The sequence below is a fragment of the Diadema antillarum genome, unplaced genomic scaffold (assembly GCF_040938485.1).
Source record: "Diadema antillarum isolate AM-2024a unplaced genomic scaffold, OU_Dant_1.0 scf00000011, whole genome shotgun sequence".
Classification (NCBI taxonomy): domain Eukaryota; kingdom Metazoa; phylum Echinodermata; class Echinoidea; order Diadematoida; family Diadematidae; genus Diadema; species Diadema antillarum.
The window spans coordinates 1,015,392-1,030,769 of NW_027270900.1; the positions used below are offsets into that span (position 1 = coordinate 1,015,392).

The window sequence follows — 15,378 nt, forward strand, 5'->3', positions numbered from 1 at the left end:
AAAAACTGAAAATATTAATTTTGTACATTACGGTGTAGAACAGTCTGAGTGAAATAACTCCCTTTCTCTGCTCATTCCTAATAAATTCCTGTCATTTTACATGAGTTTGTAGAATATATGCACATTCTTGCTTTTAAAGACAATCTTTCTTTCTTTCCACTTCCATAAAGAGAAATGAATGTATAATTGTGTCACCATAGGGCTTTATTATTCTCGCAATTTGCATAATTACTTTAATTGTCAGTCATCTAGTGGATGTATCTGTTCCAAAAGCCTATTGGCGAAATAGCCCAGTGCACAGTTTTATTGACCAATGGCAGTGAAGTTCTTCTGAACACAAATTTACATGCTGAAAGGATATTTAAAAATGGCTGCTACGTTATCACAGAGATCGCAATTATAATCGTGTACGCGATATCTTCTGTCTTCACGTAACGGACTGATTTGCCTCTGGATCAAGCAGCAGTAGGAAGGTAAAGTAACAGTTTACATGATACGAGTAATTTTCCTCGATTTTGAGGTAGAATGTGTAGATTCCCACGGGACACAAAGTGTTGAACGAAACTGGGCGACTCGGCTGCGAGCGGAGAAAGCATACAATGGGTCCCCGCAGCTTAGCCGTGTATCATAGTGCCAGCGTGCGCTGTCTTCGTAGAGCTTGTGTACTCGAGCATTTTAGCTGATATCCGCAACGTCCACGAACGTACAGCGGTATCGGGCTATGTGGCCCCTGCGGCCAAGCCGCGCCGGTGGTACAAGTGCGTTGCGGTGGCAATAGGTCTCTGTACTGTGCAAGATCGAACACATGGCTTTGTTATCTATGCCTGCAAATTGGTAATTGATGCATAATGTATCAAACCCTTGACAGGTTGAAAACGCTGATAGTCACTTACTTTCTTGGAAAGGTTGATCATCAAACTGATTGAAATGTTTGTTCACAACATCATTCCACTCAAATTGTAATTGTTTCACTTCTATCCTAATGTGCGTGGATGTACAACTGTAGTGTAGTCCAACAGTGCATATAGGATATGGGGAGTAAAATTTATTTCCTTTCTCCACCAGTCCCATTGTGAGCTTTTCAATTCTAATTTGTAAAAGATGAAAAATATTTTCTCCTCAGTAATCACCAATAATATTACTATCAAATTCAAGTTTGATTCTGTTTTTGTAAAGGTCTAGATCTGTGTAATTCGGATCTACTGTCACTGATAGTGCTTCAAGTTGATGGTGCATGAGGAATGTGATCAGTGAATGCAATTCATGCATTATTGTGCAACCCTATATCATCACTGCAGTATAGAGTTTTAATCAAACTTGAGGCAATATCCAGGGGTTTAGGGTCCATGCCACTCACTGTTCATGCTGTTATGACCGTATAATGACACCATTTGATATTTTAGGTTGCAGAAATGTAGTTGACATGTTTGAGCTTCTCAACAATGTTATTGCAAGCCATACCCAACTTTGGCTACGAGTATAAATGATAAGATTATTGCCACAGATAGTGCTGGATGCCTCCAGAAATCACATCACTGAGTCACCATTTGCTTCCTGCTTCCCATACCGTAGAAGAATGTACGTGTATACACAGCGAACGCACATCATCTGGCTGAAATTAGCCAGCCCCTCTGATGTTTCATCACGATACAACTAGTACAAGCTAGGCATCTGCACAATGCTCCTGAACTGTGAGACAAATGTGGTAATTTCCCCTTCATGGCTGGTGGGTTGTTATAATTGTTTGTTCTCTCCTTCACTCTGTCAATTCCAGAGTGACAAAGAGAGAGAGATAGAGAAAAAACAACAACAAACAAACAAGCAATCGCTGAGGGGAAATTGTCGCATTCATCCAATAGTTCAGAATCCTCTCTGAAGCCAGCATACCTTGACAATTCATCACGCAAACTATACAGAAAATTGTCCATTACCTAAAACCAGTCCTATGTTGAAAAATAAGCTATTTTTAGTAGAGAGCAGCTTCTTGATGTACAAAAACAGTGTTTTTGTGCCATTCAAAAGACCAAAAAGAAAAAAAAAAAGCAAATGCTTTTTAAATGCTTGGTAAACTGCTTTGGTAAACAGGTCCTAGGATTTCTGCGTGTAATTCCACTCCATGTCCAGATGAGGTTTGTACCTTCAGTGAATAGAGTAAAATCAAAGAAATAAGATAAAGGAGATGTTTCATAGAAGTCAGAATTTTATGAGAGTCACAGAATCCTTAACCCATTTAGGACGAGTCCCCGAGTATACTCGGGCAGGTGTATATGGGAAATATGTGTTGTAGCAAAATCAGTCCATCCTCAATGGGTTAAGATGATTTCTGCAAACACCCATGAAGATGTTAGTCTCAAGCACCTGAAGATACAATAAAAGTATACAATTAAAGATGAAGTGATATCATCAACACACAATGCTCCCATCTGTGAAGACATAGATCATGTGTTTGGTCGATGATTTGGCAACTGAACCACCCCCCCCCCCCCCCAAAAGTCTTGCTTTCTTATAGAGATAATCCGTAACATTTATGCAAAGGATGAAATATTTTTCTACTGAAGTAATCAAGTCCACAATGGAAATGAAGTGAAAATTTGAAAGGTCAGGGAACATACAATTGTAATATGAAATTTAAATTTCCATAATTGTTCTATTTCTGGTCTAATTTTGATGAAACCTGTAATATTCTGTTTGTTTGCTTTGACCTTGTTCATTAAAGCCAACTTGAGACTTGAATAAATGTGATATGGAGGAGTGCAACTGCACTTTCAGGGAATTTCGTATGAAAATGAGATAAGAATCATATATTCAGTGTATAAAGAGGTACGCTACTTCATCATTAGGCTGTAGTTGTAATGTGCCCTCCCCCCACCCCCCACCGAAAGAAAAAAAAAATGAAACAGATATTTATAAACTTGGGCTTGTGAAAGCCCACCCCCTGAAGAGCACGTCACATTTTGCTGTGCAACATGTAAACGAGTAAGTGTAAATTTTCAAAGACAGCAACATTTCATAAGGATGAGCATGTGAAATTATACATTTTGAAATTTGTAGTACCTGTGATAGACATTTTCAAGAGTGGGGAACTGAATCACACATCACAGTTTCAGCTGGTCACCTAAGTTTCTGTTTCAAAATAGAGAATTAATTATTGGGAAAACTGGTGTCAGTAACTGGTAGAAATTCATTCATGGTACCTGGTACATTGTATGTATTTGTGGCCAGCAGATAGAGTTTGATAAATACATACTGAGTTATACAAGTTTCATCATTCCTTGACTTTTTAAGTTTGAATTTTGATTTATAAATCATTGAGACCTACAGTTGACAATAAAATGAATATTTTACTTGCCATGTTTATAAACAAAGCAAAGGCTTTACACATCATTTGGTTAAAAGCAAGCATTCTTCCTTTGTAAAACCTCCATGCTCCTCAACAAAGTTCATCATAGTAGAGGCATAATGAATAAAAATTGATCTGTGAGGAACTTTTTTTTTCCATTCAAGGGGAGAAAGACCCTTCCAGACACTGGTAGATTAGGTGAGAATGTTAGTATGTTGTCAGGTGCATATTCTGATTGTCACACTTACATTTGTATTATGGAGAACTACTGGTAAATTTAAATGGTATATATACAAAGTAGTAACATGTGCCACAGAATTTTCCACTGTGACCAGTGATAACCTTTTTTTTTTGAGGGGGGGGGGGGGCGGGCTGGTAGTGGTTAGTTTCATTTTTAAGGGGGAATTTGTGAAGAACACTTACAGTGTATATTCTTTTTGAGGTTGTTGTTTGGGAAATTTATCATCAGTGTACACTGTATATTATGTAGACATATGAATATGTACACCAGGATCTACATTTAATCAGATATACTGTAAGTTATGATGATTTGATAAGATGACCTATGTTGATTTTTCACGTGTGCAATACACTTCCCATGAGTTATTCATGAAGTTTTCATTGTAAACAGGCAAAAGGTCATTTAGCTGGAATTGATTGAACCTTGATGGAATACACTTGTCCGCCAACGACAAAAGTGCGGTCTAATGTGCCTGTACAGTGCAGTGTGCACTGCATTTGACCTGTTAAAAGTGCACTGAAGCATTGATGCATGTGGATGGTGGTGCAGTGCAATATAAAAGTATTTGTGTAATTTAGATCTAATAATACCACAGTGAATATTTTTGTGTTGGTGACCGTTATGTGTATATTCACTGGAGCATTTTTTTTTTCTGGTCATTGTTTCTGTTGGCCTCCAAGGCCTATATTTGAAATGGTATCTTAAATTGTTAGGCCTACAAATTGTACACATACCTTGTACACTGTATACAATTACTGACTGTTGTAGTTGTTGATGTTAACATTGGTTTACATAACACACCCTGAAATGATTCTGGTTTGCTTTATAATTCAATACCATTGGTATGTTGAAAAAAAAAGAAAGTTGATATTGAATAGACAATACACAACATTTGGCATTGCAGAAATTATACATGTTATAACATTCAATTGATGGAACTTTTGCATATTAATTTTTTCATTTTTGGTTTTTTTTTTTTTTTTTGTATGCATTTAGATTTTGGGAATTCATGTTACATGTACCTGCATGTATGTTTTGATAGTCTCAATTTTATTTGAATAGCAATGTTATCCAACAAATGTATAATTCCTTGAAAAAAACAACAACCTATTTTGCAGTTCTCTTGAAATCACACATACACTGTAGTATAGAATATGTACGTTTCCATGCCGTCTATGGTTGAGCAAAGTTTCAGCTCATGACATACAATTTTGTAATTGTGAAGAATTGTGAGAGAAACATTGCGTGGAGGTCATTTGTGATCCAAAGTGCACACTCAAGATACTCACATATCTCTTAGCAACAGCTGCTAAGATGAGAATTTCCTGATATCACAGCAGGTTCATGCATGCTGCTGTACTGTGCAGCCACTTCACATTTCAGACAAAGGAAGTAAGGCTTACTGCACGTAATGGGGGAACATTTTGTAGCCAACAACACACCCAGTGCTCTTCTTCTTTTGTTGTTATTGTAGTTTATCAGGGTTTGTTTTGATCCACAAACTACATCAGTTATTGTTAGAGTTGTAAATCTGTAGTTATTCAGCTGTATTTTAAGATAAGTAAGACAGTGACTATTATGGCATATCAGTTGATATGCACATGATGTACCGTAGTTTTACTATGTTTTACCATACTTACCCATCTTAACGAAAGAGAGATAGGCCTAAGTGTTACGCGAGCAGAAAGAATAGCAATTTATGTTTTACCATTCTCAATTACCTGGCAAGTTTATTAGGCTTTACCAATTTGACGACCGCGTGATGAAAGCCCAAAGTTTGTACAGTATTTGAATGGATGAAGGAGAAATGTTGCCTTTAAATATATTTGAATCAATATTGAAGCCACGAAGTATACAGCTGCACAGCCTTTTGAGAGAATTCCATCTACATTGTATCAATGTGCAAATATCCAGTATGAGTCACAAAGCTGTGGAATAAATATGTGGGTAACTCTTGTTTGCATTTTCATACAGTCTTTTGTATTTACACTTTTTGGGTCATTCTGTGACTTGTACATGAATACTCAATATGTATTACTGCTGAGAGCGGAGAGTCGGTCCCACAAATGCAGGGGCATTCTTTGATATTCAGACAAAATTACTTTCAGGCTAAGTGATAATTCTGCATAATGGTCCGATTTGTGTGTATGTTCTCAATGTCAGTTTCGTAAGTGTGTGACTTCATGTACAGTGGTTGGTGATTTTTCGGGAAAGGTTAATTTTTTTTTTAGGGGGGGAGGGGGGGGGGGGGTGTACAGAAATTCAACATTCAATAGACAAAAGTTAACAGAGTTTGCACAATGCATTACTCTGTGTCCAAAGAGCTACAAAATTTATTTTCTCTCTGCACCCATGCTTTCTTTTCTTTCGTGATTACCCACTCATGCTACATAACTTGTATTACCCAAATATTATGCCTTTCAAATTGAGATTCAAGACAGTATGCACATGCAGTCCCAGAGTGAATGTAACACATGGAACATGATTTCACAACATTCTATTTGTTGTTACAGTTTGTGACAGCTCTTCTATTCAATCCGCCATTTTATTTCGGAGATGGCTGAACTTCTTATGTAGATATGTACAGTACATTGTACATTATGAAAATATAAAGCAATTCAAGCTATCAATTTGTAGACCTAGCCAAAATTGCCGTAAAGGATTGACAGCACAGAAAAAAATTGGTGGAATGGAGGCAGTGGAGCATGAACAAAGGCGTGAACTTTGAAGGCAAGGAGGATTGAGATTTTTTTAGATACAAACAAAAAAATAAAGGAGAAAAAACACATTAGACCTTGTGAAAGTCCATAAGTAGTCAAATTAAACCTACCTATTATACATCCACATTTTCTATGAAAGACAATGCATTCTCTAGAGCATTTTGCTACAGAAAAGACAGTACATACATTTTTAATATGGGTCTGCAGAATAAAACTAGGGAAGACTTTGTGGAAAATCCAACCTTTCATTGTAGTTTTACCAGGAGACAGTGAGAGAAGCATGGTAATAAGGGTTAGGGTAATAAGGAAAAACAAGAAAGTTGTGAAATTCTTGCAGTGTACATAATTGTAGAGTATATACATGTCATATTCTTTTCTCTCTTATTTGTTGTTCTTGTTGGGTTTTTTTTTTTGCTAACCAGTGATATACAGTGGAAGCCACAATCCTATTTTAAGAATGTTGTAGTGCTGATGTTATCATTTCATGTAACTTGTTAGGTAACTGTTTAACAAATAATAGAAAGTAATGTTGGGGGTCAGTGATTTACATAGTACCCGGTAGACAGTGTGATTATAAGCACTTTCCTATTAAGACATCAATGCTGGACCATGGCAATTTAGTAACTGGATGCATACACATGTAATGATTTCAAGAAGTGAGGCTTTTTTCCCTTTTTTAGTTAATTAGTATTTGGAAATTCATTAAAGATTTGGAATGGATGGAATATTGTCTCATATACAGTAAGATATGACTCTTGTATATGTGCGAGATATTGGTTAACTACATTCACATTGGTCCATGTGTGAAACAATGCAACATGCACTTTGTTAGATACATACCCGTCCTTTCTATTTCATATACATCACTATATATACCAGCCATATCAATGACAAAGGATGATAAAATCATATGTCACTTTGATTGTTCTACGGGCATCAAATACTTCTTTTGATGCCTGTGCAACGCAATTTGTACTGCCAGACGGCATCTGTGCGCACTAAGTAAGCGGAGCCCGTTAAATGTCCCTTCATTTTGAGCATGAAGTGGGGCTGTCAGCCACAATCACACAGCTGGCCGATGAGTCTGGCAGTCGCTTGCACTTTTCAATCATATCTTAAACACACAAATTTACGCATGCCACGACCGACTCCCCTGAAAGATTTGTGGTGGAGAGGTCAAAAGGTCATGTTCTGAACTCTGAGGCCATAGGGCCACACACCGTTTCTGGGCAGGGTTCAGGGTCAAGCCAGTCTGAACTGTGGCTTTTCTTTGTTGGAGAGAAACTAGATCTTATTCTATTGCCCTAATTCGGAGAAGAGAGAGATAATGACATGTGGCAGTAGTAGGAGGCATGGTCTAGTCAAAGGTAGATTTGAGAGAGTCGAGAATTTGAGAAGGAGACTTCAGGGAGGTTGCTTACATCAGACTATTGCCCTGCCTCGGGCTGAAATATGTCAGTTTTCAGAACAGTAGGTCTATCATTTTCCTCTATTCCTTTCTTGATATTTGATCAAACTGCAAAGTGTAGTGAGCAGACATTTATGTAGATAGTGCCTATCTGTACATAGTTACAGAGACTCCAACTCTCCCGCTTTCGACGGGAGATCTCCCGCCGAAAGCCCATTTTTGCAAAATCTCCTGTTCTCCCGCTTGAGATTTAATTTCTCCCGCTTGCAATGATTTCTTACTTAGTGTCATTGTACGTTGTAAAACAAGCCTTTAATAGATAGCAAAAGATAACATCTAGAACCCTAGAGCTGGACCTCGGCCACAAGGAACTTTGCCCTTCGCGTACATCAAGTTGGAATCTCCCATTTGCTAGGGGTTGCAGGCGGGAGAATCTCCAGATCAGAAGGTGCTCGGGGTTGGAGTCTCTGCACTTATCTAAAACAGATTTAATTGATGTGTTTGGGATTTACTTAAAATTGTTTTTGCCAGGGTGTTCTAAACAATAGTTACCATTGTAGTGATGTGTTTGATTTTTTTTTTCAAATCATGTAGACTAACAGTATGAATAACCAATTCTTGTTTGTAATCTGAATGTTTGCAACATACATCTGTAGTAGGATTTTATGATCACTATACACAAAAAAAGTTACACATGCCTGTATAATGGGCCAAATCTGCGACTTGAGTTAGAACAATTTTGATGGCAGGAATAGTGTGTATGTCACGATTTGGTCAGGTTTCTCACAGTCTTGTTATGTGCCATAGTCACAAGAAGAATATCCACAAACAATCTTTTGTGAATATTTTTTTTTTCAATATTGTGTATGTACCCAGTATGCTTAATAGTCAATTTAAGGTAGAAGAATGAGTTCATTAAGTTGAACCTTGCAAAAGTTGAAATTTTATTGTAAATCATCAGTCCTGTACAACAAGCCTTTCTTCAGCAATGTGAACAAATATGTGAGTGATTGGAGGACTGAGAAGATACTTGGCAGGCATAGTTCCATCATGAAAATTTGCTCATGTGTCCCATTCTTTTCTGCATGAAAATAATATATGAATATTACAAAGCAATAATCAAACTTGTATTGGCCTGGTTTGAATGTCAGAGGAGAATACAATTTCCATTTCGGCTTTATAAAAAAAAAGGGTCACAAATGTGATTGATTTTATGGTTCAGGCTTTGCAGAGACGCTTCATGAATCTTTCTGTGGAAAGCGTATGAAATTGAAATGTCATTTGGCCATTGCCTGGATGTAGCTGCACAAATGTTTTCATGAATACATGGCAAAGTTGCATGATAAGTCGGGGCAATTTTTGAAGCATCGCACCTAGTACTATAATCACTGCCAACACACACACACACACAAACAAACAAATTCTGCCAATGTGTACAAATGTACATGGTAGGCCTACCGTAAAGCAAGATATTTTTGTGGCATGAACTTTTGTGAATTGGAGCCAGTGGCCTTTTTTTATGGTATGACAAGTTTGCGATTTGTCACTGGCATTCAACTCATAATGTGTAGACAAAAATTGCACTTTAATTTTGTGAATCTTGGCTCTAGCGAAATTTGCGAAATTAAAGATTATGTGAACATTCCTCATTTTACAGTAGTTGCCATAAGTTTCCTTCAGTTTGGTAGCATAGAGGTATGTACACTATACCGTACGTGTATGTGCAGTCCGACTTCAGTTATCCAACCATCGTTTTTCTAGACCTCTCTGTTATCCCGAAATGGACTGCCAGATGATTTTCTTTACATTTTCTTTGCAAAACCTGAGTAAAAGTATTTTAAAAAAAAATTCTCTTGCAAATAAAAAGAAATGAGAACTTTTGGATATAATTTAAATGTCGATCAAAAATACAAGGTACAGTGTATATCAACCAAAAGACTGTTGCTACAGCTGTAGAAGGAACAGAGACCCAGAGGAAGATATACAGTGTATCTCCACACACCTATTCCATTTCATTTCCCCATGACTCGAATGATTAAGTATGCAAGTACAGAGCTACACAAGTGTGTACCAAGTCTCACGCATTCTGCATGAGACTCTCGCATTTAGGGTCCGTCTCACGATATCACGCATGGCACCCATTTTCTCACGCAATGGGACCATACCTCAAAGGATGAAAGTGGTAGTTGCAATTGAAGGTATATTTCCCTTTTGTCTTTCAAAATAAGTAAAAAATGGTCACTTAAGTATGCACTAGATCGCACCATCAAGAGCTAAAAACTGAAAAAGCTCCCTCCTGTGCGAGGGGGGACACCCCCCTCCCACACCCTCCCCCCACCCCCCACCCCCTGGCTTGGTTGCTTCGCTCCCTCGCTCGTGCGCATGCGCGCGCCGAGACGCCAAGTCATGAAAATCTCACTCATAAAAATTGGGGGAACTTGGCATCTCTGCAAGTATCGTGTACAATGTGTTTAAATCATCGTATTAGTGAAAAGTAAGTAAACAATGTCCTAATTTAGGTATACCCTATTACATGAATATATGCTTTAAAAGTATTGTTCTTGAGCATTACTCACTTAACGGGCAATATTGCTTTTTCAGATGGATGTGGGTCTCAACATGGCTAGATAACTTGTACTATTTACATTCTGTCACACTACAGCTGTATGTGCAGCATAACGTGATGTTCCTTACCATTCCTTTTGAACAGCTTGTACTCAGTGTAATACAACTGTATGTGTACTGTAAAATTAATCTTAAAATCAGTTTTAAATCCTGTCTTAATTCTTTTAAGCTCATCTGAACATTGTGATAGCAACAAATAACAGCCTTCCTTGCAGCCTCCTTTCAGTGTGACGAACAGGCTGTGATATGATGAACTTCACTTATAAAAAGTCTGCCACTAGGAGTTGGGTTTCTGGGTTACTGTACACGAACAGCTGCAGGTAGTGTACAAGTAGATTTTGCTTAGTCATGAATTTGTACAAGTATGCCTGAAAATGAAGCACGTCATAATTAATTCAGGCTTTTGAATGAACATTTTCAGCTCCCAATTATCAGTTTGGGAAAAAAGTGAAACCAAATTCATGCAAGTGCTCTGTCTAGAGACATGTTGACTGCATGTCTCTTGCAAACCTCTGTTGAGAAAGTCTGTTCGGCAGTGCTAGATCTTTAAGGGCAAGTTCACCTACATGTATATATGTTCATAAACATGTGGATTGAGAGAATTCAGCAATATTAGTAGAACACATTAATAAAAGTTTGAGTAGAATCGGACAATCTGTTCAAAAGTTACGAGTTTTTTAAGTTTCTGCTCAGTCACTGCTGGATGAGAATACTACTACATTTTGTGGTGTATAGAATGACATACGGAACATATAAAGAAAATTTAACATATTTTCATTTTTCTTGCATTATAAAACAGCACATAACTTTCCTCTTTCAGAAGGCAGGAGTAACATTACCCTTAACATATGTCAGTTACAATTTGAGGGAATGTGAAATTTCAAAAAATGAAAGTTTGTGGAATTCTTTTTATATTTTCCTTATATTATTCTATGCATGTGACATCATCAACTGTAGTAGTCTTCTCATCCAGCAGTGACTACACAGAAACATTAAAAAAATCAACAACTTTTGAACAGATTGTCCGATTTTCCTCAATATTTCACCGATGTCTTCTACTTCTATTGCCACATTTTGTCAATCCACATGTATATGAAGGTGAACATGTCCTTTAACATGTTCCATGTTAGTGATTGAAATTAAAAAGGATAATCAAATAAAAGAAGATATTCGACTATGTTGATGCTATGAATATAAATGACAATGACATGGTGTACAGACAAAGAAGTAAAAATTGAGTGACTTGGATCCAGCTATGACTAATAAAAATGATAAATATATGTAGAAAGAGCTGAATTTAATACAGTGTTTGTCAAAGGATAGCAAAAGTATTTGTTGCTAATATCTTAGCTAAACCACCATGATCAGAATAAAAGCTTGAGATATGTTGTGATCCATATACAATACAGCTGTATTTACACGTGTATGCTCCAAAGTTGCCATGCTATTGATGATCACTTAGTGGCAGTAGATCATGTACATTGTTGTGTTTGTCCAAATTTTTCCTTACTTGTGTAGACTCTTGTTTTGCTGGTGTTTTTTTTTAAATAAGTACAGCTGTATTTGCATTTATCATATTAACGTTTAAAGTATTTTTGCATGGTTTACATCTTTTGCTCTTTCAGTTTCCGTGTATTTCTTAGATTTTGATATGGTATGCATGGTTGATAGTACAATGTAGGCCCTACAAGATGTATACTGTAAGTGGGATGTCTTTTCTCAATTTGAGCCTGTGCTTTAAACTTTTTTAATTTTGTCATTACTCTGAGCTGGATGTCATGGCATGGCAAATTCCTGGTGGTGTTTAATAATGAAAAGTAGATTGAGATGAATTGATTTGCATTGTTTTCATTGTTATTACAACCCCTTGTCATAGAGAAATTGTTGATCAGGGGGCATTTCATGAAGCGATTTGGTCAGATATTTTTCTTACAAACTGTTACAAGCTACTAAAATCCTTGCATCTGATTGGCTGAGAACAAATTTTTCCGACAACTTTGTCAGACAAAATGCTTCATGAAATGCCCCCCAGTGCTATAAAAAGTGCATTACGCAATCTTTATCTACAATTACACAAGTTTTACTCCACCCAAAATTATGTATACCGGTAGTCACTTCGAGGAAAATTTTGTATGCATGGCTTGCATCTTCTCAAGTGAGAAAGTGTACATCCTTTGGAACACGAGAAACAGCTGTTCAGAGTTGTTCTTGCGAATCGTCGAGAGTACGTACAAAGTTGATAGCAGCCCTCGTAATCCAGTGAATGAGACATTATATCCAGCCTTTGTTGATCACCAACAAATTTGCGGAGCTGGAGCCATATTCATGAGTGGGAGACGTACAGTCTCGGGCGAGACGAGAGGTGAGAGGTGCCAAATTTTATCATCCATCCATTCAGAAAATCCCCCCTATCATTCAGCTTAATGTGATTTGTTTAGGTGGGAAGAGTGTGGCTCGCAGTGTTGTCGTTCATCGCGGGTACAAGTGTGTGGCGTGCTCTAACAATGTTAGCTGGCGCTGCTCTCAGGGCAGTATGTGCAGGTGCCGCTGAGGAAACTCGAGGGAGAGAGATTCTGATTTGCATACATGTGAGCTCAATGCAGTTTGAGGAATACAAAGTGCACCACTCTCTAGTGTTCATGATGATAAATCATCTTGCACCAACACATTTCATACTGCAGTGCCTGGAATAGTAGAAGTGAGCAGCATTCAAACAAAGCATGTTCCCCAGTTTTTGTGTGTATTGTCTAGTAGTATTACATATCAATGCACCTCAAAAGATACATTTGCTCTTTATACTGTAATTGCTGTGGCAGAAGACATTACTTTGTACACGTTGTACATTTGGTATTCAGCGATATACAGTGTACAGTCAAGTCCATCCCAAGGCTGCAATTAAAAGCATGGATTTCATTTCTGTGTGATTTTATTACTTAATGATTATGATGGTATGATGGCATCCATGTCTTTTCTGTGTGTTGTGTGTGCATTTTTTTTTTTAATGTGTCTCTACAAAGTGGAGATTGATCTGCTTCGAAATGAGGAAACTGTTTTTGACACTCGTTATGCAGCCATCACTATGGTTAAATATTCATCCTCACAGAGAGATCTATAAGATTTATCATACAGTGATGTGCATCCAACCTACCACTAAAGCTGCAGATGGGGGGGGGGGGGGGGGTAGAGAACACTCGAGAGAGAGAAATGAATCACCCTGTGATTGGTGCACATGTGGGAGATGGTGATGATGGAGATATTGAATTGGATGTTGTAAGTGCCCATCAAAGCTACCATGGATCACATGACAGGAATCGAAGTGCGCACTCTGTGCATCCTTTTGTGCAGGAGACTATATATTGTATTGGTGTACGGAAGTTCTTCACTGGCGTACACTTGTACATGCATGCATGCAACATTTGATAAAATCACAGCTCAGTCATCTACTGTATAAGCTGATATTTTGGGGAGGGTTTAATTTTCGCGAATCACAGTTCGACCGCGAATTTAACAACGTGTGAAAATGTCACCATGCGCTAAGGTACTGTACATGTAATAGTGTGCTTATGAAGGCCTCTGTGTCAATTCGCGAAAACAACATCTCACGAAAATGTCCATGACCTCCTCATTCGCGAAAATATCTGTACGCAAAAATATTGCTGATCGCGAAAAATTTGTTGACCACCTGCTCATATCCTGAAATCTAGCAAAATGGTGACCGTTGCCCTTGTGTTTTGTGCTCTATGTATTGTGTTATTTGTTGTGAATGACAAGATAAAAAAAATCGAGATTTTTTGCTCCAGCATTCACACACACTGCAGTGCGAATTCTCACAATAATTCCAAAATGATTGTAAGATTTCCTGGGATGTAGATCGCGATGGTGATCGCACTATTTTGTGAGATTTTTGTCCACTGAAAGAGCAAAAATCTAAAGATTTGTACCCCGCTATGAAATTTGCGTCAGTGTAAATTCTACTGTTCTTGTAGCCAGGTATTTAAAGCTAAATTGTACAATGGCACATAGCTATTTTTGGTATGTCATTTTATGCTGTTTTCATTGATGAGAACATTACTCACCTTTTGAAATAATTTGCACCACCCTCTCCATCCAGAAAGAAACTGAAATACATATCACAAGCGTTGTACCTTCCTGGCATAACCATGAAGAGAATTTATCATAATCCGAAAGTTCTACACTTTAAATAAAAATGAAGATATTTTTATGAGATATATTACCAAGGCATCCCAAAGTAGTACAATTAGAGGCCATAATTAGCAATTCAATTTAGAGTAAATTGGTTGGACAGCTGTTCTTTCCTTCTCCTAGTATATAATATGCTTGAAATGTTTGTTTCGATTTTTCATCCCACCTTGAGATATATCTTGTGCTAACGACAGCATGCCACTTTAACTTCTGTCAAAGTGATTACCCTATATTGAAATGTCAGATGACTATTACTTGATGCAATTGCTGATGTGACATTTTAAGAACTGAATTTGTTCTAAATCTCCGTTTGTAGTTTTTGCATGCAAGGAAACATTAACCTGTTTCATTAGAACAGTATTCATGATATACCTCTCTCTCTTTTTTTCATCATCTCTTTGCATACAGATCTGATTGTCGAGTGATTTATTGGAATTATGAATTATTATGGAGCCACTGCTGATGAGTAAGTATCAAATGAGAGAGCTGGATGACTCTGTATCATCCATTTTTTATGCACTGAGAGGATTGTCAATTTGTGAGATAAAAGCATCAGATGTGATTTCGAAAACTTGGATTCATATTTGGAGTGCACTTCCACAGCATATTCAGATTGGCTCTTTATGAATAGACCACAAACAATCAAATGAACAGAATTGTTGAAATCTTTATCATAATATTATGATGTAAAATAGGATAGTTACGGAATTGTAAAGTTTCACATAGTTTTACTGAGTACGCACAAATCGTAAGAGAACACGTTGCCATCACCCAACAATCTTCCTAGGGGTTTGTACTACAAGAATATTGAAATCATGTTTTTCATCAATCCTGCCCCCCC

At 37.4% G+C, this 15,378-nt stretch overlaps 1 protein-coding gene across 2 annotated transcripts in view; it reads left to right on the forward strand.

The window, feature by feature from the left end:
• Positions 1-364: 364 nt before the first annotated feature.
• LOC139720628 (uncharacterized) overlaps positions 365-15,378 on the forward strand; it is a 57,957-nt gene continuing 42,943 nt past the window's right edge. Inside the window, exons 1-2 of one of the 2 annotated variants that reach the window (XM_071631986.1) lie at positions 365-473; positions 14,946-15,003. In XM_071631986.1, coding sequence (XP_071488087.1) covers positions 14,975-15,003 — 29 coding nt within the window. In that variant the 5' untranslated portion in view covers positions 365-473; positions 14,946-14,974. Of the gene's footprint in view, positions 474-12,550; positions 12,697-14,945; positions 15,004-15,378 lie in introns of those variants that run through there. The other variant, XM_071631992.1, reaches the window with a different exon arrangement.